Source organism: Panthera pardus, unplaced genomic scaffold (genome assembly GCF_024362965.1).
Source record: "Panthera pardus isolate Hobbes unplaced genomic scaffold, ASM2436296v1 HiC_scaffold_15, whole genome shotgun sequence".
Classification (NCBI taxonomy): Eukaryota; Metazoa; Chordata; class Mammalia; order Carnivora; family Felidae; genus Panthera; species Panthera pardus.
In genome coordinates, this window is record NW_026526710.1 from 61,233,265 (window position 1) to 61,259,254 (window position 25,990).

The window sequence follows — 25,990 nt, forward strand, 5'->3', positions numbered from 1 at the left end:
GGGGCACAGAAAGTAATAATCACCAACAATTATTTAACAACCTTTCTTTCTTCCCTCTGAACAAATCCTGCAATTACTTCTTCTTAGTTTACTCCTGAATTACTCTCTAGTTTTTACATGTGTATTCGTCTTGTTTGATCAATAGGAGGAGCAAACTCCTAAAAGGCTGAGGTTGTGTGTTCTCACCCCTTATGGCTCCCCCAAAGATGGCTCTAAGCATACAATAAGTACTTAAAAATTCTTGTTAAAAGTTCTACTTCTGGAATAGGTAGTCCAACAAACAAGGTAGTCTGAAAAGCCTCTCACCACTGCAAAATACCCACAGGCCATATAAATAACAGGAAATATCATTTTATATACATTGTTGAGCTGACAAGAAGTTACAGAAAGGCCATAAGAGCCAGCAAAATTCAGAGTAAGCAGAAGCCAAGAGAATGGGTATATGTGAAGGCTAAAGTTGGTGCTGCACCAAAAGCGAAAAGACAATACCAGACACTCAGAGATCAGGAAATCAACAGCCAATTGGAAGCAGGAGGCTAGCCGTTGGGCTTTGCAAACTGGAGGATATGAACTACAAATCCTGAATAAGCAGAAACACTTGAAGGAGCTGCTCCCTCAGAAAAAAGGTAGAGAGGGGAACATCTGCAAAGGGATCCTATCTTCTCTGCCTTTGCTCCAGACAGATAATAATAATCTTCCCTGAGAATTAGTTACCATAAGCCTGGTCCCAGGCAGAATAAGTAGTAATACACAGACACCTAGATGTGTCGGGACACCTAGATGTGTCAAAGAGAAGCACCAGCATGCCAAAGACAAAAAGAAGATAAGAGCATCAGGACAGAAAAGAGAGCTGACAGCAATTAGACTAACAGAAGCCAGAAAATGCCTGGGGGAGGGGAGGGGCAAAATAACTCAATCTAGAATTCTGTACTCCAGAATTATCTTTCAAGAATGAGGATGAAGTAAAAACATTTCCCAAATGAACAAAAACAGAGCCCACCACCAACAGACCCTAACCAAAGGAACTTCTAAAGTGTGAACTTCAGGAAGAAGAAAATGGACACCAGTAATAAGGTCTCTGATGCAAGAAGGGATGGCAAGCAAACAAACTGGCAAGCATGTAGGTAAATCTAAACAGTGATTCTACACAACTGTATCTCACGTGTGGATTTGAAAATAATTTAAAATAAGCTAAAACACTAAGTGAGAATAGCATGAGGCCCAGATGCAGGGTTATTACCATTAGAGATTTTCAAGGTCCTTGCCAAAAAGAAAGTAGAGATGGTAACTGAATTTTGGGTTTGCCACATTAAGTATGTAGGGTAAAACTTCAAGAGTAACCAGTAAAACAACAACACAAAACAAACCAGAAATAGAATATAATTTCTAATTTAGTATCAAGGGAAAAAAACAACCAATCCAAAAGAAACAAAAACTATAAAAGTAGAAAAACCAACATGCCAGAAAGTACAATAAATATAAGTGGACTAAGTTTGCCAGTTAAAAGACAGATGGTGTCAGACTGGATTATGGTAAAGATTTAGTTAATTCACCAAGAGGCTATAGTAACTCCACACTTAATAACATAGCCTCACACTATATAGAGCAAAAACTGTTAGCTCTACCATAAGAAATTGAAATATCTACCACTCATGTGAGAAATTTCAACACATCTTTCTTAGTAATTAATAGATCAAATAAAATGCTAGTAAGGAAATAGATAATTCAAATAATAAAAGTATTAATAAACTGAACTTAATATATAAACTCAAAATCTTAAATTCAACTCTAGGAACAAATGCGCAAATTGAACATGCATTGTAAAATAAATTTCAAATCTCCTTAAATGGCATCATACAGACTATGTTTGCTGGTTGAAATGATATTAAATTAGAAATAAATAACAAAACACAACAAAAGAACATGTATTTAAAACCTAAAAATCACACCTCAAAATAGCTAATGGGTCACAGAAAAATTTTAAGTAGAACAATAACTAAGCATAAAGCAAAAATAAAAAAGCATAAAGGAAAAAGCTGACAAATTGCCTTTCATCAATATTGAAAGTTTCTGCTCTTCAGAAAACATTGTCCTGAAAATGAAAAGGAGGGGCACTTGGGTGGCTCAGTCAGTTAAGCATCCAACTCTTGATCTCAGCTCAGTTCATGATCTCACAATTTGTGAGATGGAGCCCCACATGGGGCTCTGCACTGACAGTGTGGTGCCTGCTTGGGATTCTCTCCCTCTCTCTCTGCCCCTCCCTTGCTTGCTCGCTCTTGCTCTCTCAAAATAAATAAGTATACTTAAAAAAAAAAAAGAAAATGAAAAGGTAGTCACACTTTGGGAGATTATACTTAATACACCACAAACATATAGAGATATATCTGACAAAATACTTCTATCAAGAATATATGAATAGCTCTTATAAATTAGTAATGAAAAGACAAAAAAAATTTAGATAGTCAAAAGATACTTCACAAAAGATATACAAATGACCAATAAGCACATGAAAATAATGTTCAACGTAAGTGGTAATCAGAGGCATGTAAATTAAAATCACAATCAAATACCATGATATGCCCATTATAATAGCTAATAAATAAAAGATTGACAATATCAAGTGATAGTGAATTCTCATACATCAGATGGGCATACAAAACAGTATAGCCACTTGAAACCAGCTTGGGAGATTTTAAAAAGATATGTGTATATCTACCATAGGATCCAGATATTCCACTTTTAGGTATTTACCCAAAAAAATTAAAAACATGCTCATACAAAGACTTGTACATGATTTTTCATAGCAGCTCTGCTCATAATAGCAGACAAAGAACAAAAACTGGAAGTGACCCAAATGTACACAAACAGTTGAATGGATGAATGAACTTGTAAACCCTAACAATGAAATAATACTTAGTGATAAAAATAATAAATTACTAATATGCAACACAACACAGATAAATATCAAAAATATTATACTGAGTAAAAGAAGTCACACGCACACGTGTGCATACACACACACAGGAGTGCACGCTGCATGATTCCACTTATATTAAATGCTAAGAAAGACAATTCTAATCTTTAGTGACTGAAATCATGTTAGTGTTTGGAGCCGTATAGACTGACGGGGGTGGGTGGAGCACAAGAAACAGGTTGCAGTGATGGAAATTTCTGTGTATCGGTTCTGGTAATAGTTACATGGTATATGAATTTGTCAAAACTCATAGAACTGCACAGTATAATTCTATGTCAATTATACCTCAACAAAGTTGATTTTTAAATGAAGCAATAAAATTAAACTGAATGGTAATAAAAATATTCCATAGTGTAATGTGTGGGGTGCAGCTAGGGCACTACTCTGAGGCAAAGTTATAGTATCAAATGCTTATATGAGAAAACAAGTCGGCTAAAAATTAATGAGCTAAGAATCCAACTCAAGAATTTAGAAAAATAAATGGGGCCCTTGGGTGGCTCAGTCGGTTGAGAGTCCAACTTCAGCTCATCAGGTCATGATCTCACAGTTCGTGAGTTCGAGCCCTTCATCGGGCTCTCTGCTGTTGGCACAGAGCCCACTACAGATCCTCTGTCCCCCTCTCTCTCTGCACCTCCCCCGCTCACATGCTCTTTCTCAAAAATAAACATTAAAAAAAAAAGAATTTAGAAAAATAGCAACAACAGAAACCCAGAGAAATTAAGAGAACAGAAACCAACAAGATGGAAATAGAGATAAAATGAACTATAAACAAAGCCAAATGTTGATTATTTAAAACAACTAAACACACTTTTTGTGAGAATGCTATTTTTAAAAAGCAAGAAGGCATGAACAAATGATGTTAGAAATAAAAAGGGGATCATAATTATAGATGCAGCAGAAGTTAAAAAGATAAGGGAATGCTGTATAAGACTAACGTTGTAAGTGCCAATACATTTGATACCTATAAACATACAAATTCCAAGAAAAATACAGCTCATTAAAACATTTGAGAAGATGGGGCGCCTGGGTGGCTCAGTCGGTTGAGCGTCTGACTTCAGCTCAGGTCATGATCTCACGGCTCGTGAGTTTGAGCCCCGCGTCGGGCTCTGTGCTGACAGCTCAGAGCCTGGAGCCTGCTACGGATTCTGTGTCTCCCTCTCTCTCTGCCCCTAACCCATTTGCATTCTGTCTCTGTCTCTCTCAAAAATAAATAAACATTTAAAAAAATTAAAAATAAATAAATAAAACATTCAAGAAGAAATAGAAAGCCTAAATAATTCTATAACCAGCAAAACAAACACAACTTTTTAAAATTAGTAATTTCCCTTTCTCTCTCTCTCTCTCTCTCTCTCTCACACACACACACACACACACACACACAATTTTGTAAGAGACTGCAACCAAACTTTGAGGGACAGATCACTGCAATTTTATACACCCTCTTTCAGGAAAGAGAGTATTTCTCATTCCATGACAGGATCAAATCTGCCAAGGACTATAAGAGAAAGGAAAATTAAGGGCCATGCCCTTCATGAACATATACACAAAAATTCTATATAAAATGCTGGCAAACCAATTCCAGAAGCATGTAAAATTAAAACCTTTTATGACCAAGTTTGTCTTAAAGAAATTCGGAGTTAGTCTGCCACTAGAAAATGCAGTCCTAATTCACCAAATTGACAAGTAAAAGAGAAAAGCTTCATGACTAGAGCATTAAATGCAGAAAAAGCATTAGATAAAATTCAACAATAAATAATAAAAACTTTGAACAATACAGAAATAGAAGAGGATTTCCTAATCTAATCTAAGACTACCTACCAAACCCCTCAAAAATCATAATTACCTCAATAGAAAATTAGAAGCAGTTCCTGTAAAATCAAAACCAAAACAAAGATGTCTACTATTAACCCTACTGTTCAGCACTGTACTGCTCATGTGGTCAAATACAAAAAAAAAAAAAAAATTAAATATAAGCTTTGGAAAGAAAGAAACCAAACTGTCACCATTCACAAACAGCAAAGTTTCTATAAAGAAACTTCTCCCAAAATCTGTAGACAAATTATAATTAATTAAAGTTTAGTAAGATGGCTATTTGTAAACTCAATGCACGAAAGTACTTCTATTTCTACAGAGTATTTCTATTTCTTCTATTTTAAACAAATAGTTTAAAAATATAATTTTAAATTGATATCATTTATAATAGGAACAAAAATTATAAGGCCTCTATGAATATATCTAACAAAGACGTGCAAGATCTTTATCAAGAAAGATATAAAACTATAGAAAAACACTAGGTCTCCTGGGTGGCTCTGTCGGTTAAGCATCCAACTCTTGATTTCGGCTCAGGTCATGATCTCATAGTTGGTGAGATCAAGCCCCTTGTTGGGCTCTACACTGATAGCACGGAGCCTGCTTGGGATTCTCTCTCTCCCTCTCTCTCTGCCCCTCTCCGGCTCACACACACATGTGCTTTCTCTCTCACTCTCTCTCAAAATAAATAAACTTTTAAAGTAAGGGAAAAACAGGGGAAATATTAAAGAAGACCTAAATATTAAAGAAGACTGAAATTTTAAGAGGTACATAATGCTCATACATATAAAAAGTACTTAGTAAAGATATCAATTCTTCCAAATGGATCTACATATCCAATTGAATTCTGTTGAACATAATTCTTCATGGAACTTGGCAAGAAAATTCTAAAATTTCTATGGAAGGGTTAAGAGCCATGAATATTAATACAATCCTAAGGAAGATGAATACGATGAGTCAATTTGTCCTAGAAGATACCAAGACTTACATAAAGACATGAAATGATGAGAGTGAGTATTGTATTAGTGTCGGAAAAAATTAAATCAATAAATGGAACAGACAAAAAAGCTCAGAGGCAAAACCATACATTTGGGGAATTTGATGAGACTAAATTGCCTTTCTAGAACAGTTGAGAAAGAATTACTATTTAGTAAATCAGTGATTCTGAAACTTCCTTAATGATAAGAATTATCTGAATATCCCAATTACCTAGAAATTCTGACTCAGTAGACTTGCATTGTAGTCAAGGAATCTATATTTTTAAAAGAATTACAGGGTTTTTTAAATTGTTTTTAATTTGTATTTATTATTTTGAGAGAGAGAGAGAGAGAGAGAGAGAGAGCGTGAACAGGGGAGGGGCAGAGAGAGGGAGCCACAGAATCCGAAGCAGGCTCCAGGGTCTGAGCTGTCAGCACAGAGCCCAACAGTGGACCATGAGATCATGACCTGAGCCAAAGTCAGATACTTAACCGACTGAGCCACCCAGGTGCCCCTGGATAAAGCATTTCTAAATTAAATCTTCCCTTGCTCAAAGAACATTGTAGGCAAGCTACGAAAAGATACTTGAACATATACTATCAACCAACTGGATGTTTGTACAAAGATGTATAAGAATGTCATGGCAACATTGTTTATATTAGCAAATATCAAGAAATACAACCCCAAAATGTCTGTAAATTAAAGAACAAACAAATAAATGGTGACTGATTCATGCAATGGAATGAATGTGAAATTGATGAACAACAGTTTCTGTTACCAATTCAGATGAATGTCTAAAGCGCAGTGTTGAATGAAAACTGCTACATTCAAATAATATATACATAGGTAACAATTCATAATAGTGTATGCTCTTTGGGGAAAAGACAATTTTATGATTGGGTAAGGGCACAGTGGAGTTTCAAAAGTATTGGAAAAGTATTTCTTAAGTAGGGTGGTAGACAAAATGTATATTTGTTTTCTTATCATTATCTATAGTTTACTTTCATTGAGTATATGCTTTAAATCAGAAGTATTCCACAATGCAAACATACATTCAAAAATACTTGCTGATTGACAGATTTATAAGGTGAAGTGAAACACTACACCAAGAATCAGGATAGTTTGTAACTATCAACTACTACCTCTGGATAAGCTATCCTGCAGTCTGGCCCTTGGATACGTGCACAGTGCAGCCCTCATTCCTGACCATAAGCAGAACAAGATGGACGGGCATGTTACCAATCCAATTGCCCAATGAAAGGGATTGCCCATGTGCTCTGTAGCTGGTCCAACGCAAGCAGGAAGCAGGAAGCAGGTCAGAGTTTGTATTTTCAAGTTAAAAAAGAGAGGGGTTGAATCAGGAAAGGGCCGTCCCTGGGGCATCCCTTACCTTCTCACAGTACCAGCCTCTGTTGACGCCTACATTGCCGTGTCCGATGGAGACCCGACTCAGGGGGCTAAGGAGGACAGCCAACTCGATGTGGAAGATGTCTGTGCGGCCACGGTCAAACACACCGCCTTCCAAGAAGATTTTCCCACTGTTCTTATTCCCTCTGGCCCCATACATAACCAAGTAGATTTTGGATTTGGTCCCGGCACCCCGGACATCCCCAGTGAAGACGGTGACAATATATGAAATAGCTGGTGTGGAAGCAACAGGGAAGGAGAGAGTTAGTGCCAGCTGATTACAAAATCCCACCCAAGTCTCCCCTCCCTGGCTACCGCCTCCCTAGGCCCTCCCTCTTCCACACGTCTTCATTCCCCCCTCGTCCTCCTTCCCCAGATGACATCCAGTGCCCCTCTCCGCTTTGTGCTCTTTTTTCAGTTTGTGTGTCAATGTATCTGAGTTTAGGAATAAACTGCAGGTATTACCCTAAGAAGCTGCCAGCCCTGATTACAAGAAACTAACAGAGAGAAGGAGGGATTTGAGTTGGCTAAGAATAGTACTTGTTATTAATGTTAATTACCATGTGCATATTATTAATAGCTGCCGGATGAATTCTGTTATGTCTGATTTAATTATAATAGTCAACTCCATTAATGGAGATTTATATTCGGGGCTAGCTGATTCATTTTGCTTGCTCTTTTGCTCATAACTTAAAAAGATAACTTTTAATAGAGGGCACTAATGTCTGAGCCTGACGTGCTGGGTTGAGGAAAGAGTGAGGGAAGGAGAGCACATTGTGGTCAGGCCATTTGAGGTTTTGGTCAGTCGGGAGGTGAGACGAGGACATGAAGTTCTGGGCAAGAGCCAGCAAAGGGAGATTAAGCTGTGACATGGGACTGAGTAAGAGAAAACACCAAAGACCAGCATCTGGACAGGAAACTCTGCTAAGGTCTGGCCTCCCTCCATTTTGCTCTGGAGTCTAAGGCAATGGCGTACAGGCTCACACCCCTCCACCCCACCCCCTGCCTCACCCCTAGCCCCTGACCCAGGGAAATGAAAATCCTGAAAGTCTTTTGGAGCTAGCCACATGCAGCTACGGGATGCGTGATTCATTGAAACGTTTACACCTTCCTTTGTTCAACAAACGCTGACTGAGTGCTTACTACATGCAAGGCCTCAGGGAGACTAGAAGATGAACAAATGGTGTCTCCAGCTCTGTTTCTCCAAAACACACCCAGTACATAATCCCATGGCCCAGGCTACCAGTAATTCCCAGCCTTTGACAGACATTTCTCCTTCTCCTCTACCACTGGAGGTCAGTAAGAGTGATATGGTTAAAGGGGTCAGAGCAGACCCATTCTGGGATCTGGTTTTGTTGTTGTTGTTTTGTTTTGTTTTGTTTTGTTTTGTTTTAAGTAGGCTTCATGCCCAGTGCAGAGCCCAACACCGGGCTTGAACTCACGACTCTGAGATTAAGACCCGAGCTGAGATCAAGAGTCCGATGCTTAACCAACTGAGCCACCCAGGCGCCCCTCCTATCTGTTTCTGAGTAAATAATATGCAAGCTTCAGTTACAAATAACGTGCAAGGCTGGAAAGTGCTGGAGCAGAGGAACGTGTGATTTCCTAACTGATAGCAGTCAAGGTCTGCCCAAGTGTCTGGTGCAAAGGAAGGGAGGGAGTGCCTGTCTACAGGAAGGAGGGAGGGCTCAGAGGGAGTGACAGGGAGCAGGAATTTGAGGAGTGTAGAGAAGAGAAATGGCATTACAGGCTGAGGAGAAAGATATTCTAAAGATAAAGTGAGAGAAAGAGTAAGGCCAGCAGCTCAGGGCGGGGTGGGGGAAGGCACGGATGAGGAGAGGGCCAGGCGAGGGGAGAGAAGCTCCCTCTCCCACCCCCCAGCAGAAGCAGAAGACAAGTGGATGAGGCAGAAGGAGGCAGAAGGAGGGTAAAGGGGGTGTAGGTTCAGGAAAGAGCAAAAGGTGTGCTGATGAGGTGGAGCGAGACAGGTGAGCATCTGGAAGTGACACAAGATGCTGGAAGATTCAGCTGACACATATGTTGCAGCCAAACCATGAAGCAGTTTGCATACTGTGCCCCAGGACTTGGACCTCTTCTCTGTGCAGTGCTAAGCAACAGGATGCTGTGCAGCAGAGCACGTTCTCAGATGGGCACATTCACGACACTGATGTTCCGGAACATCCACAAACTCCCGTGCTGGGAGGTGCGGGTTTTCTGTGGAATCCGCACAGGGTGGAGACTAAGGTGGCAGCCCGAATCCGGATCTGTCACTTGCCAGCTGCGTGACCTTGGACAGGTCTCTCAATGCCTATGTGACTCAGTTTGCTCCTCTGTGAAATGGAAATGATAACAGTTTCTATATTACGGGGTCCTTGTGAGGGTTAAAGGGGACAAAACGGGTCAAGTGCCTAGGGGGCCTGGCATACAGTAAGCACGCAATAGTAAGAGGAGCTAAGAGTAAATCCACACCCTCATCCACTGCGAACAGGAGTTCACATCCCAGCTTCACCTAGTGGCTAATCTCTTCTGCCCTGAAAGTTAGTATCTGCTCAGGAGCACCTCCCCCGCCTCCTCTGGCATCTGCAGAGCCTCGGGCTCCAGCACAAAGGGACGGAACACTTTCAAGAGCAGGAGGAGTGGCTGGCTCCTGCTGGATCACAGGCCTCCAGGCCCACCAAGGAGAACACCGAACCTCAGGCAGAAAGTGAAATACCAGCCAATCGTGCTTCCCCTTTCTCAGTTCTACCTGTGGTCTCAGCTCCGCCCACTAAGATATCCCTTTGGATTTTGCCGTCATCTTCATCCAAGGCCAGCCAGCGGTTAAGAGGGAAGTCATATTTTCTCTTGTTCCCAAAATCTTCAATGACAATCTGGGAAGGAGAAGAGAGGGCGGGGACGGCAAGGGTCACTAACAGCGCACCTGGTGATCGAATACCTCCATCACTTGAATGCACTCTAAGAATACACTCTCACCTTCTTTGTGGCCCAGGGAAAGCTTAGCACAAGCACATGCCTTTTGCAAAGCACTGAGAGGCACATGGGGACGACTGGCAAGTACCTCCTACTTGAATGACTGAGCCACTATTCCCTCCTCTGCTGCAGATCATTTTCACAACTAAGTGCAGGAAATTTGGCAGGATGTGCCCTGTGAGACCCGGGTGTGAAGCATGTATTTACAGACTGCAACGAGAGCATCACCTTCCCCACCTGCTGAAGCCTGGGACCCTACCCTCGGTGAGAAGCCGAGTCCACGCAAGGAGAATTACAAGCCCCAAATGAGGCACACAGAATCCCAGGGTCTGGTGATCAGGTCAGAAAACATCAGCCACTGATAGCAAGGATAAAGGAAGTGGCCGTCTACAAAGCCTCCCACAGGGCACTCACATGTGGGCCAGGCTGGCAAGGCTGAGATAAGAATGTCTTTCAGAGTTTACCAAGGAGCTGAAAGGCCCTTTCAAGCGTGCCAGGAACCCAATTGAAAACCCACTCTAAGATAACCAGACTCATCAATAACTAGAATCTCTCCCCCAGTTGTAGCCCTGTGCAGGCAGAAGCATCTGGAGACAGGGTGAGTTGGAAAGTGAAAGTGTCTGCCCAGGTGTTCCCAAGATTGCCCAAGGGCAGCGGGGGGTGGCGATTTCAATGAAAGACTCCCTTCCTAAGATCAAAATGTCTGCAGTGTGGAAACAGGGCACACACTGGGCTGCCTGAAGCCATCTCACCCTATTCTAATCCCGTTTTCAAAAAAAGAACTTTCTGGGCTAAGAGCTGTTTTCCTAAGGATACCACCCACTAGGGAAAAGCCGGTGGCCTGAACCAGTGACTGGAAGCCACTGTCCTCCCAGCCTTCTCTCCTCAGATATATCCAGCATTCAGGCTTTGGGTTATAAATCAGTCCCTTGTGAGTTTGGTTGGTGTGAGTCACCCTTCAGAGCCTGCTGATTTGATGGAGTGTCTGTACTTTTAAAGCTGAGCACCTGGAGGCCACTGTGGCACAGGCCAGAGAGGGCTCTGCTGTCAAAGTCCAGCCTCTCACAACATTTCTATCTGCACATTTCTCGGTGGTTTTCATCTCCGTGTTAGGGGGAGACTGGGGAGTCAATGACAAAGGTCTGAGGCTTCAGCCTGCCTCCTAACCCCCTTCACTCTGGCTCCCACAAAGTTGGAAAAGCAGAGTGAAGGAAAACAGGACTTCGTTTACCAGAGAAGCTATCAAGCCTCCTAATAAACCTTGGCATACAGATTCACCATCTCTGTCTTTCAGTGTTCACAGACTAGCGTACCAGCCACGGTTTCAAGAGCGAGAACACCACCCTCACAGCTCATCATCAATACCACCCTCACAGTTGTCATCAATAAAGGGCCCCCTACTGGCCTGGTGTCTGATGGAAATTCCTCACCTGAGAAGTTTAGCTAATCTGAGAAATAGAACGTGTATCATTAACTACCTCTACAAGACAAAACTAGCTGAGCCACGAAGGAAAGAGACAATATTTGAATACATTTTTGGAAAAATTAGATTTTCCAAAATACTAAATACAAAGAAGGGCCAAGAGAGATGATGAGAGGTTAAACACTGGTGCAGAAAGTATCAGAGTCCATGAACAGGTCTTAAACTTTTCTAGGGGTGCCTGGGTGAAGCGTCCGACTTCAGCTCCGGTCATGATCTTGCGTGGCTCATGAGTCCGAGCCCTGCATCAGGCTCTATGCCAACAGCTCAGCTCGGAGCTGGGAGACTGCTTGGGATTCTCTGTCTCCCTCTCTCTCTTCCCCTCCCTTGCTTTGTCTCTCTCTCTCTCTCTCAAAAATAAACATTAAAAAAATTATAAAAAATTAAAAAAAAACCTTTTCTAGATGCATATTAAAATATGTAAACAATTATTCATCAAAACTTTTGGCCCCAAGGTCTACAAGATGAGGCTGGAGGAAGCTGGCTCCCGGGGAGCAGGGTATCTGGGAGCACGTCTGGTAGCAGACGGTGATCCTTCAGTGGGCAGGAGCAGAGAAGGGGAGGCAGGGAGGGAAATGACCACGTGCCGACTGCCGTATGTAAAGACTGTACAGGGGTGTGGGGGGTGGGGAGCGGGTTCTCTCAGAGGCGTCCTGGCCTCTGCTGGCTGGGTTGTGGCTCACTCATGACCCCTGATGCTTAGACAGTCATAACCAAGAGCCCCTTCCGAGGGAGGAGTGAGCGGCTCTCCCACTTCCATTTACAAGTTGCCCACACACCTCTGGGATTTCATGGAGTTCCTTTCAAGAATCCAGGACATGTCAGGAATGGTTTTCGCTAAGAGAATGAAATGGTGGTGTTCCCTCCAGACCACTGTTACCCAGATTCTGTTGTTGTGGCAGGGACCGCTGTAAAATAGGACTGGGGAAATAGAAACGCCCCTCACCATGACTGATAGAAGCACATACTTGGAGGCAGGAAAGGGGAGAGAGAGAGAGACAGACACTGTGTGTGTGAGAGACAGACAGACAGTCAGAAGCAATGACCTAATAAAAAGCAAGAACCATTATCTCCTGGAGGAATACTCTCCATGGGCAGAAAGCCCCCAGGCAGCGCTGGCCTTCTGAGAGGCAAGAGGGCAAGCAGGGGTCACGAGCCACCTGGGAGATGAGGCCACAGCCAGAGAAGGCCTGTCCACGGTGGAACCCACTGTCTTCAGCAGCCACAAGGACATAGCAGAGTCATAAGATCGGACCAGCCAATGGTAAAAGTAGCTTATTCTTCTACCCCAAAGAAGAGGAGGAAAAGATGGAGCTGCCCAAGCAGGGGTCATTTCTTCCCTATTCTTCCCGATGGTTTAGAGATACACTCAGATGATCCAGGGCCTTGGGGCCTTCATTTCCGCCCCACCCTGCAAGGTAAACGTGCCCGTGTGAGCACATGGCATGGGTCCTGGAGTCAGTAGATTTTAGATCGATGGGGAGTGTCACGTATGATTCACGACAGCTCTCCCTGCTCTACACTGAAAAAATGTGCACCAATTTTATATAACCTATTAGAACAGAGGCCTGTTCTGGGCAGAAGTGAAACCCACACACACAGCAATTTGAGGAGGATGAAGGGTCCCCTCCCTCGCACTCATGCACCAAGGTGCCCGAGATGTGCACAATCTGAGTGGTCCACACAGCGTACCCACTATGTACCAGGCATGAGGGCAGGCAAAGAATGTAAAACAAGCCTCTGCTTTCAAGGGGTTTTCAATCTTTCCTTTAAAAATGCATAAATGGGGACACCTGGGCAGCTCAGTCGGTTAAGCATCCGAGTCTTGATTTCAGTTCAGGTCATGATCTCATGGTTCATGAGATCGAGCCCCAAGTCGGGTTCAGCACTGACAGCATGGAGTCTGCTTGGGATTCTCTCTCTCCCTCTCTCTCTTCCCCACCCCTGCTTGCGCTTGTGCCCTCTTTCTCAAAATAAATAAAGACTAAAAACGCATATATGTTATCCAGTAAAAGTAACCTGTGACCCATAGGCAGCCATCATCACATTTCAAGAACCACTGGAGAACTGTGGCTTCCTTCCAGAGTTCTAAGATCAAAGGGCAAAGACCAGGTAAGTTCTGACACAGGAGAAAAAAGGAGGAAGACTTTCGGAGTTTATGAACCCACTAAAATAAATCTCAGCATCTAGCTTGTGGAAAAGCAAATGAATGTTCCTTGGGGGAAACTGAGGCCCACCAAGGGAAGGTGAGATCTTCTCCCTGTCAAGAGGCCATCCTTCCCCATATGGTCCAGGTCTCAGCCACCACACTGAAAAACTATAAAACGATGTCCCATAATATAAATAAGTGTAAATGGCAGCATTTGAATGGTGACAGCCTAGGATTCTCTCCACCCTCTGCACTCCCTCTCTTCTGAGCCCACCCACACACCCCCCACCACCTCAGGCTACTGCTCAGTGAAGGCCTCTGATGGCTTATTATGATCAGGGCCTGCAGTGGTCCTGCCCGCACCTTCCTCCCTAACATGACTTCCCACTTCTCAGTCCTCTGAGCCCTGTGCTCTGGCCCAGATCCACTCAGTATCCTTGCCTCGCCCTCTGGCTCCTCCTCATCTGACCACAGGAGTCCTCCTCCCTGCCCCTCCTGGCAAACCCCTACCCATCTTCATGGCCCAGCTCCAGGGCACCCCTGCTGCCCAGTGAGACGCAGCTCACCCCCACCACCTTGGTGTGTTCCTTACTCAAGACTTTTATCTCATCCTGCTTGGCATTAAAGTCATGGTAATTCTGATTTCTACTCTTCAAGCCAGGAAATCTGATCTGATCGACATTACTTTACTTGTGGGACTCTCATGACAGAATGTTCACTGAAAGCTGGACTCTCCCAGAAATTTAGGGGTATATGGGTATAGTAAGTATAATTATTTAGGGACTTGTCTTATTCTTTCAAGAAGAGTGATGCTTGGGGCACCTGGGCGGCTCAGTGGGTTAAGCGCCCGACCTCAGCTCAGGTCACTGATCTTGCAGTTTGTGGGTTCGAGCCCCACATTGGGCTCTGCGCTGACAGCCTGGAACCTGCTTCAGATTCTGTCTCCCTCTCTCTCTGCTCCTCCCCTGCTTGTGCTGCCTCTCTCAAAAACAATAAAGCAAAAAGAGAAGAATGATGTTTATCACAACAGCTGCCGTTGGTAGCCACACAAATGTTTGTTGACTGTTGAGTTTTATCTGGTAACAGAAGGACACACTGAGCTTCCTGATGTCCCTAAGATCAGCTCCATGAGCCTTGGTCTCCTCCTCCTCCTGGAGCCTGTGGTGCGGGCTGCCGTTATACTGCCTACAGCATGCAGCGGGTGATTGATCTCCCGACCTGGACAGGCTAACACGTGACGCAGGGGAGGGAGTCCAGACCTGGAGTGCGGAGGACCAGGGTAAGTGCCAGGCTGGCCACTGAAGAGCTGCAAGGCCTTGGGCAAGTCTCTTTACTGCAGCAGATGGACCAAGGACAAGGCCCATTGGAGTGTGATGTGCCATTTTGTGATTGTTGCTCTTCTGAAGCGCTATGACCATCTGAGCTGATCACAGTTGTGGACTAACCCCACGTGAGGGCCCAAGCCATGGGTCGCGGAGCAAGAGCCGGGGGAGAGGAGGATGCCAGCCCCCTATGCTCCAGGAGAGGGTGCAACACAGGGGACAGGGGGTATTGGTCACCCCGGGGGCCATACCCCTGGGCTGAGAAGCATATGTGGGCAATTGACTAGAAGGGAGACCACCTGTGAAGTAGATAATTATATTGGCTTTTAGGTTTATCCACCAAGCCCCTGAATGTAAATACCCAAGGAGCAATTGTCCTGTGAAGTCCAAGGCAACCAGCCTGGCAACTCTGAGGAAGAAGGGCACTTTCTGTGCAAGTGTCAAATCTGGAAACTCGGGCAGTTCAGCAGCCCCTTTAACTGGTGTCCCTGGGGAGCTGAGGGCCAGCGGGTCAGTCCTTGGTCCTTGTAAACTGTGGAGGGGCAGCACATGGCCAGAGGTGGGGGAGGCAGAACACTGCTGGCTGTCCCCAGTATGGTGACACAGTGCTTTCCCCCATCCTCTGGCTTCGGGCTTGCACCCGCCCTGCCTGAGATCTAAACCCCTCCTCCCTCTCTTCCTCAGGAAAGTGTCAAGTAAATCCAGGCATACTGACCTACGAAGCGCTTAAATTGGTTTCATGTCTTATCCCCAGGAAGCATTTTGGTTTGGCTTAAGTTACAGGAATAGGCTGTCAGGAGTCTGTCAGAAGACCGTGAACCTTTGAGGACACCCACCTTAGCACTGGGGGGGACGGGTGGAGGCCTGCCTTACCAGACCCTGAACTCACCCTGCACACAATACGGCTGCACAGAGAACAACAACCAATCTAATCCTGAAAGGAGCCAAGTGCTTGGCCTTCTGGTTGAAAATAGTGCCTAATTAGCACATAAGAGGAGAAAAAGAAAGGAAGGAAGCAGGGAGACAAGGAGGGAGGGAAGGTGGGAACATCATTCCAAAGAACCAGAAGAAGGGGAGAACTCTGCAAACGGCCTCACGCTGGATACAGTACAAGAACTGAGGAGAACACACACGCTTAATGGAATACAAGAAGACTGGTCTTTATGAAATAGGACTAAACATCTTTAAGACAGCAGTGGCCGCGTTGAAAAGGCAAAAGATGATAGTAAAAGGGAACCAGACTAAAGAAGGAAAAATATCAAGGAAACTATAGAGCAGCAAATCTGTCAAGGCTCTCACAATTCTGCAAGCCCTGTACCCAACTCCTCAGAATTTACTGTAAGAAGTAATCCTAGATGTGCATAAATATAAGCTATAAGAATGTTTGTGACAGCACTCTTTATAGTATCAATAATTTTGAGGAAAAGAATGTTCAACAAAAGAAGATTGATTCAATAAGTCACGTTATATCTGTGCATTGAAATACTCTAGGACTAGGGGTGCCTGGGTGGCTCAGTCGGTTAAGCGTCCAACTTCAGCTCAGGTCATGATCTCACAGTTCGTGAGTTAGAGCCCTGCATTGGGCTCTGTGCTGACAGCTCAGAGCCTGGAGCCTGCTTCAGATTCTGTGTCTCCCTCTCTCTGCCCCTCCCCCGCTCATGCTCTGTCTCTCTCTCTCTGTCAAAAATAAAAATTTTAAAAAAAGAAATACTCTAGGACTCATTAACAAATTGCACTGTAAAACCCTCATGTCACTCTATTTAAATAACGTGGGGACATACGCATGTTCTATTTCAAAGTGGAGACACTGCAGCTTGTAAAACACTGTTTATGATGACCCCATTTTAAAAAATGATACATGTATATTAATTCATAGAAAAATAGCTGGAGGGGACCTGCTGGAGGGGACACGAACACTGGTCATCTCTGGGTGGTGAAATCGTGGTGGTTTAGGTTTACCTTATTTTTTGTTTATTTCTATTTCCTAACCTTTTACAATGAACATGTAAATGTTCCTAACCTTTTACAACAAACATGTAAATTCTGAGAAACACTCAGAATTAGAATGGAATGCACACTGGTAGGAGAAGGAAGGGACTGGACAGCACGGCATGGGGGAGCCAATCCAGGACAGGGTGAGGGAATGTGACACGTTCTCCTGGAGTGCAAAGAACAGAAAGTGGAAGGAACAAGAGAGAAGCTGAGAGCTTTGGAAAACAGAGAATGGAGAGCCCGTAAATGGTTAATTGTTACTCCTGAAGAAGAGACCAGAACAAATGCCATCCAAGCCAGAATCTGGCATATAACAGGAGATTCTCTTTTCTGAGCTACAAATAAATAAATTGTGAATAAATATCCTTTGCATAAAAATAAAGACTAATCGTGTCTCTGAAAAATAAAAAACAAAAGCAAAAGAAAGGAAGGAATGAAGGAATGAAAGGAAGGAGGGAGGGAAGGAGGATGGGGGCATAAATGAACTAACAGAGCCCCCCAATTTAGACTTATTATAAAGAAAAAAAAATTCTGCAAGCATCCCAGCTAGAAAAACAAAATAGAACAGATTATCCTGAAAGAAACAAAATTCTCCTTGGCCTCAATATCAAATTTCAGAAGGCAATGGAACGAGATCTACAACACCTTAAAGGAAAAAAAGAAAAAAGAAAAAAATGTTTTCACTCTGCTAAGCTGCCCCTTCCTTTTGCAAAGGGGCCTGTTCTGGCACGAAAACCCACTTCCTTCATGAGGTTTCTGAGAGCACAGAAGTGGGGTGAGTGGGCCCATGTGACCAAGAAGGAACCTGACCTCAGGAGAGGGCAGCTGGAAAACCTGTCAAGGCCACACCCAGGCCCTGGGGTGCACCTTGCAGCTCCTTGCACTAACCCTGGGTTTTCACTCAGATGGTTCTTCTTCCCCGGATGAGGGAACTGGGCTTTGAGGTACCTGCTCTGTGCCTCATCCCAGCTGAGGTCACAAACCGCACCTGCCTCCTCTCCCTCCTCCAACCTGGAGACACACCCCGGCCTCTCATTGGCTATTCTCGTTCTGGATCCCTGCCCCATTTCTTCTCCAATCCAAGCAGCATTTAGCCTCCTAGAACCCTGTTCAGCACCAGGCTGGCTGCTCTTACGGCCAAACAAACCCCTTCCTTTCCAAAGGAACCTTGGCCATTCCTCACTTCACCAATTCATGCCCCATCCCACGCCAAGAGCTGGGGAGAGGCCCTCAAGGAACTTCCAGGCTAGTTACGGAGAGGAGTGTGGCAGACATGAAAGGATGCTCTCAGCCCTTTCCTGATCACCTTCTTCTTATAAAGGCTGGAAAGCCAGCCATTTGTCCCAGTTTCCACTGTAGCTAGGTTGGTCACACAACTCATTTCTGGCCAATGAAATGTAGACAAAAGGCCTAAGGAGGACACTGCATCTCTCAAAATAAAGAAAGGTTTGCCAGGAAAAAAAAAAGTGGTTTTCCCCTTGGGTCTTCCCTTTTCTTCCTGTCTGGAACACACTTAAGATTCCTAGAGGCTCAGCAGCCATCATGTGATCGTGAGGCAACAAGGTAGAGGATGAAAGCCACAGTGCCCAGGATGGTGACACAGCAAGAAAGCAGGTGTCCTAGAAAGCAGCTGCCACATCTGGATTTTGTGTGGATGAGAAGTCTTCTGATAACTGCAGGTCAACCACTACTGACATTAGAAGGTAAATGAAGTTAAGCAATAACAAAACCTCACCTATCAGACAGCCTCATTCTCCATTGTCAAATTGTCTCAAATTGGAAGGGTTTCTGTTTTAAGCGCTAAGAGCTTTTTCAAAATATTTTTCAAAACTATGTTATACAATAACCTTTCCCTATCATTCTGGAATGAGCTGAAATATACTGATAGCCTCATGAAGGGAAGTATCTGCAAAGAGCTGATAGCCCATTTTCTAAGTGACCTCAGACTTCTATGGATTTTTCATTATTTTTTGGCTTTTTCTATCTTCTCTGAGTCCCCATTACAGTTTTCAACAGGCCTACCTAATACAAGGACTCTTTCCCTCTCTAATCTTCTACTTTAGGTTTAAAATTGCAGGCAAGAGTTTGCTAGAAGGGACTGTAAGTGACCACTAGGCTATGAGAGAGAGTCTGAGGGGGTCTCTCCTTCAAAATCAGGACAGGGCAAGATAAAGCCAGGGGCATGAGCTCTCCTCACGAGCTCTGAACCTACTGTTTTAGCTTCCCAGAAGCCTTTTTGCTTTCTTCTTGATTCTTACCTTGTCTTGGGTTGGTGAGACTACAAGGCATCTAAGATGCAAGGCAACAGCCCAAGATAAGTCACAAGAAAGCTTACGATTAGGGACCAACAAATGCTCTAAACAGGCAGGGTTATAAACATTCATGGGAGGGAGAGGTTCCGGTGGGCAAGTCAGGGAGAGCTTCACGGCAGAGTCTTGAAGGATGATCAGGCCCTGGTTACATTCCGATGGGAGAACTGGGCTTTCTGGGAAGGGGGTAATGTGGGCAGGGTCGGGCAGTATGGTTGGCCAGCAGGCTTAGGTAGAAGAGTGGAGACAGACAGACCAAGAGAGGGAAGTCAGGGCTGAAATATACCCTCTGAAGAGCCAGAATTCCCCCTCCCAGGCCACAGGAACCACAGACAGGCAGTGAACCTACCTTGGACAGGAACCAACCTGCAGACCCGCCCTTGTTGTTGTGGCCAATATTGATCTTCATCAGCTGCCCCAGATCGGGAGCATCGAGAATGAACTTGTCTTCAGCTCCCCTTTCAAAGTTGTCCTTTTCATTTTCCAGCCTACGCTCCCCTGTACACACACACAGGCAAGAAACTTACAAAGGAGACCCGAAGAGGAGAAAGAACCAATGGTCTGCCCACTGAAGGTAGTCTCAAAAGTCAATAAGGCGGGAGGCTGGCGGGCAGGGTGGGGGTCAGGTGGTACATAGGTACTTTCTGTACTTGTACCCACTTTTGCCGTGAACCTAAAACTACTCTAACAACAGTGTTAAATTTTTTTTTTTTTTAAGTCAACAAGAATAGCTCTACCCTGAGATCTCTGGGCTCTGTAAATCTCTCGTTGCAACCTCCAGTCAAGCTTGTCCTGTGTGTGGCTTGTACCCAGGTCCCATAACTGGGCTTCTGATTTCTATCTTAGTCTGGAGTTCCCATCCTGGTAACCACATGTGTACCCCCATCCCTGGAGCTGAGACCCTGCCTGGCTTGTACCAGTTGCTTGTCCCAAACTGGGAGCACAACCACGGAAGTTGGTCCAGGATTGTGCTGGGACCCTGACAGCCGACACACTTCCTTAGGCCTGCCTCCTTTTCTGGAAAACAGGACGGCCACCATCAGACACATTAGTTTCACATAGATTTTTTTTTTTCTTTTCTTTCTATTTGTCACCACAATCTGCGAGGGGGTATTATTAATTCTGTCTTGTGGATGAAGAAACAAGCTTGAAGAACTGAAATTACACGTCGGAAGTCACACTGGGTGATAAGCACGTCATTAGAATCCATTCTAACCTGTTCTTTCTGCTTTTCAATTTTCCATTATTATGTTCCCAAGCTTACAGGTCATATTAACCCTTATGGCCCCACCTAAGCACCAGCTCCGTGCTGATGCCATCCATTCACCTTCTCCTCTAAAATTTAATTCTTTAAATCTTTCTACGTTTTAAATGGCAAAAACTCAAAACCATACAGAAAGTAGTATAAAACATCTGTAGAGGGGTGCCTGGGTGGCTCAGTCAGTTGGGCCTCCAACTTCGGCTCAGGTCCTGAGTTTGAGACCCACCTCGGGCTCACTGTTGTCAGTGCAGAGGCTGCTTCGGATCTTCTGTCTCCCTCTCTCTCTGCCCCTCCCCCACTCGTGCTCCCTCTCTCTTTCAAAAATAAATAATTTAAAAAACATTTAAAAAAAAGGAAGACATCTGTACACCCACTGCCCAGATTTCAGAGGCAGAACAGATGCTAACACTTTGTCTAATTTGCTTGAGACCTTTCTCTGTCTTAAAGAAGACATAACTGGTACGTCTACAGTCTCACTGGCCATCCTGCCTTCCCCCGCCTTCTCCCTCCCCTAAATAAACACTATCCACAAGCGATATGTATCGTCCCCGTGAATTTTTGTTTGCACATGGAGGTATTCATAAAGAAAACGTGCTATTTTTGCATGTTTTAGAATTTACATAAATAACATCGCAGTGCATATCTCTCTGTCTCAGGTTCCTCATCCATACAGTGGGGATAATGGCACCACGACACAGGGTCCTGCTGTGAGGATGAACTGAATTGGTACACACTAAACACTGGTGGTGACACCCACCCATGGAAAGTGTTATGTTAGTGATGGAGGCTGTTGCTATCGCTCTCTAATCATCCTACCATCGTCGTCAACATACCCTGTGCAACTGACTTTCCTTTCAGTTGATATTATGCTTTTGAGATTACCCTGTTGATGCTGGTAGCTTGAGGTCATTTGTGGAACTGCTATATAAAAGTCATTGAATAAAGAAAATACTATTAATGTTTCTTCTGCTGATAGACATTTTGGTTGTGCCTGGTTTTTTGCTATTGTAAACAGCACTGAAATGGACTCTTTCATAACTGCCTTCCGCTACATTTCTGTGACAAATGCTCTGAGTGGACACCTACAAAGAGTCGCTGCGTCCTGGGGTGTGCTCACCTTTGGTGTATTAGGTATTGTAAAATTACCTTCCAAAATGCTTGTACATCAATTATCACCAGCAGTGTATTCGGGGTCCCATTCCCCACAATCATCATTAACATATATACTTAAAAAGTTTATATCAATATATATACCATAGTATCTCATTGTGATTTTAATTTACATTCTCTTGATTATGTGGAGAGATTATAATATATACTGTTCATATACATATATATTTTTTGTGGGGGGGAGAGATATACCCATATATGTTGGCCATTTAGATCTTGCTCTTCTGTAATTTTTTCTGTTCATATATTTTATATTCTTTATTACCTCTCCTCTGTCTATGGTGTCTTTTATCATACAGACACTTTTTTTGTTTTAGTAGACTTCATAGATATTTTCCTTTGTTGTTTGTGCTTTTAGTGAATAGTTCAAGAAACTCCATCCTAAATTGAAATTCAAAAGACATGCTCTTAAAGTTTCTTCTAAAAATTTCATAGTGTTGCTTTTACACACGTAAGTCTGTAGCCCATCTGGAAGTTACCTTTGTGTGTGGTGAAAGGTAAAAATATTTAATTTTATCTTTCCTCATATGGTAAGACAATTGTTTGCACACCAATAATTGAATATTCCATCCTTTCTTTCTGATTTATAACACTATCTCTCTGTGTGGGTCTAGACTCTATTCTGTTTCACTGGTTTGTTTCTCCTTCTATCCATACCACACTGTTTTAGTTTTTAGAGATCTGTGGTATCTTTTAGAGATCAGAGTAAATACCCTCACTTATTAATATTGTTAATATTATTTTCCTTATTCAAAATAATCTTGGAAATAGTTAGCCCTTATGGATGGCAATTTTATTAGCGGCTTAAACTGTGGGATATTGCCTTTTGGAAATGTAACTGAAATTGCATTGCATTCACAGGCTAATCTGGGAAAATTTGACTTCTTAATGAATTTGAGACCATTCTCCTCCACGAGCATATTTCTCCGTTTAAATATTCTCGTATATCCTCAAGTAAATATTTATATTCTTTACAGAAAGCTCTTTTTGTTAGTTTTTCTTAGGCACCTTATAATTGCCATTGTAAGGTGCTATTAGGCACCTTAATATTGCTATTAATTTATTTTTGAATTAAATGTTCGCTTGTTGTTTCTATTAAGATTTATCTATTAATCTTGTACCCAGCATCTTTATTAAACTTTCTCTCCCATGGTTCTGATCATTCTCCTGGATTTTATAGTTGATTATTTTTCATGAAAGTTAAAATTTGTTTCCAAATGGACTGAGAGGTTGGAGTTTCTTCTAATTTTACTGACTGTGATCAAAGAATCCTGTCTCTGTCTTATTGCTTAATTTCAGCTTGTTAAGATTTGCTTTGTGGTTTAGTATGTGGTCATTAAGTGCTTGAAAAGAATGTGTATTCTCTACCAGTTGGACACAGGAATCTACATAGATCCAGTAGATCAAGCTTATTAACTGTGTAGTTAAAGTCTTCTGTATCCATACTAAATTTTTATCCATTTTACTTATCAGTTATTGAGAGTGATGTATTAAAATCTTCCATTATACTTAGGCATTCGTCAAGTTTCTTCAAGAATTTAGTTAATTTCTGTTTCCCACATTTTGAGAATATGCTGTAAAATTTATAAGCGTTCATAATTATTACATCTTGTAGGTTCGTTGTTCCTTTTGTCATTGTCCGATATACTTTTATTTCTCATAAAGTGGTTTTTGCCTTAAAGTTTAATTTGACGAATAATAATATAGCTACACAACCATCTTCTGTGTTATTGACATGCTCCTGACATATGTCATTCAGTTTTATTTATTCTCAGCCCTTCGGCATCACATGTTTAAGCTGGATTTTTCTTTCTTTTCATTTAATATGAAAACACTATCCTTTCACTGATGAGTTTAGTTTATTTGTATTTATTGTGATTATTACACATTTACTTTTTTTTATGATTGGCCATTCTTTTTCTTTGTTCCCCTTTCCTCATTTCCTGCCTTCTATTGGATTTTATTGAGGCTTTATTCTCTTTATTCCCTCTATTGGTTTAGAAGTTACACATTTTGTATTGGGGCGGGCATGGTTACTTTTACAATTTTAATATGCATACTGGACTCACTGAGGTCTAAAGTTCATCAATGTCTCTACTCTCCTATCACTTGGGGAATGAACTGTGGCCAAGAACCTAATTATGTTTTAACTTTCATTATCTGCCTTCCTTAAGATTACTGTGTTTGAGTATTTTGGGTCCACATTTTCTCATGCCCTAGTGATAGTCATTATTAGAATTGTTTACTATAGCCAGTGCTTGCTTAGCTTTGTCACATAATTATCAATAGTTTTGCTCACTTTCTTCCCTGCTTTACCTGTCTTGTGGGCATGATTTCCTTTTTCTTTTTACTATTTTTTTAATGTTTTTTCATTTTTTTTAATGTTCATTTTTGAGAGAGTGTGTGCACAGAGTGCGAGCAGGGGAGGGGGAGAGAGAGAGGGAGACAGCACAGAGCTGTCAGCACAGAGCCCAAGTGGGGCTCAAACCCACAAACCGCGAGATCATGACCTGAGCCAAAGTCGGATGCTTAACTGACTGAGCTACCCAGGCGCCCCAGATTTCCTTTTTCTTAAAGCATATTCTTCAGTAGCTGCTTAAGTCTATGAGTGGTAACTATTTCTCTTTGTTTGCAAGGCAATTCATTAATTTTGCCCTCCCTCTGGAATGATAACCTAACTGGATCTAGAGTTCTAGGTTGATATATATTCTTGCTCAGAACGCTAAAGCTATTATTCCATGAACTTATGACCTTGTGTAGGTAGCAGACAGGAATTTGCTATCAACCCAATTGTTTCTGTGGAAGAGAATCTGCCAAATCTGGTTACTTTTAAGATCTTTCCCTTTGCCTTTGGTTTTACCACAATGTATCTAAGTGTGGATTTGTTTTCATTTATGCTGCTCAATGATTCCTTCTGTTACTTTAATCTGAAAATTCGTATCTTTGCTCAATTTTGAAAAAGTTTCATCCATTATCTCTTCAAATATATCCTCTTGCTTATTCTATGGATTCTCTATTTGGAACTCCTATTCAACATCTATCACAACTTACTCTGTCCTACATATCTCATGACCTCTCATTTATATTTTCCAACTCTTTATACCTCTGCTATATCTGAGTATTTTGCTCTTATTTGTGTTACAGTTTATAATCTCTATTCAGTGGTTTCTAATTGTGTTGCCTAGCACATCCATTAAGTGTTTATATTTGGTAACTACATTTTCATTTTCTATATTTCTGTTTACTATATTTTTCATGGGGACTTTTTATTTTCTTCCATTGTTTTGTTCATGTCTCTAGTCCATTTAAACATTCTTAAACTATAGTTTTTCTCAGATTATTATCTGAAATTCTGCAGGATTTAATCTATTGTGTCCGCTGATGTTTAGTCATGGTGGATTATGCCCTTGAGTGTTTGGTAATTTTGGAAAGTGAAGTCATCTCCAGTACCTTATCTTTGGGAATGTTATACAATGCTTCTGTAAACTCCCAAGGGTATTACTGGCACGGAACCAATTTTGTGTCCTTTGGGGGAGTGGGGGTTCCCAAATCATACCTGTAGTGTAAAATCGGAGGTCAAGCCCACATGTATGCAAGCAGGAGGTATCGATTTCTCAGCAACCGTCTTTTCAATCTAGAGCTCTTGCAGAGATAAGGTTACTGTACTGATGAGCAAATTTTTTCCTGGCCTATTTTTTCACTGAAGATGTTCCTGTGAACTTTCAGGGCTCCTGGCTTTATATGCGGTTCTAATTTTGCCTGTCTTGCTTCATGCAGGATGAAATCTCATTTTCTGACCCCAAATGGGGATGACAATCTATCCTGTAGATAACTGAACATGAAAGGTCCCTCCTTCCAAGAGCCACAGCACCAATTCAGAGCTAATTCTTTGGTTTTGAGCTCCCTCTTGATTTCTGGCACCTGGAGATTTCTCTTCTCTTCTTATAAGCTCAGCAATGCATTCTGAACTCTTTAATACATTGTGTCGAAAGTTCACACCTCGGTAGATTTTCTGACTCCTCTGTTATTTCACAAAATTGGAAGAAGCAGGAGAGACTCTCCATCCCAGTTCTACTGGCCTGAATGGTCTCCCAACACCTGCAGCCATATCTGTGTCCTCAGCTCTTGCTTCACCCATGAAGCCAAGTCTAATTCTATCCCCTGATCCC

The 25,990-nt window shown here is 42.7% G+C and overlaps 1 protein-coding gene across 1 annotated transcript in view; it reads right to left on the minus strand.

Annotated features, from left to right (window-relative positions):
• LOXHD1 (lipoxygenase homology PLAT domains 1) overlaps positions 1-25,990 on the minus strand; it is a 156,812-nt gene that overhangs the window by 99,104 nt on the left and 31,718 nt on the right. Inside the window, exons 6-8 of the mRNA XM_053901911.1 lie at positions 19,740-19,888; positions 9,915-10,038; positions 7,152-7,402 (exon numbers count right to left, since the gene is read on the minus strand). Coding sequence (XP_053757886.1) covers positions 7,152-7,402; positions 9,915-10,038; positions 19,740-19,888 — 524 coding nt within the window. The remainder of the gene's footprint in view (positions 1-7,151; positions 7,403-9,914; positions 10,039-19,739; positions 19,889-25,990) is intronic.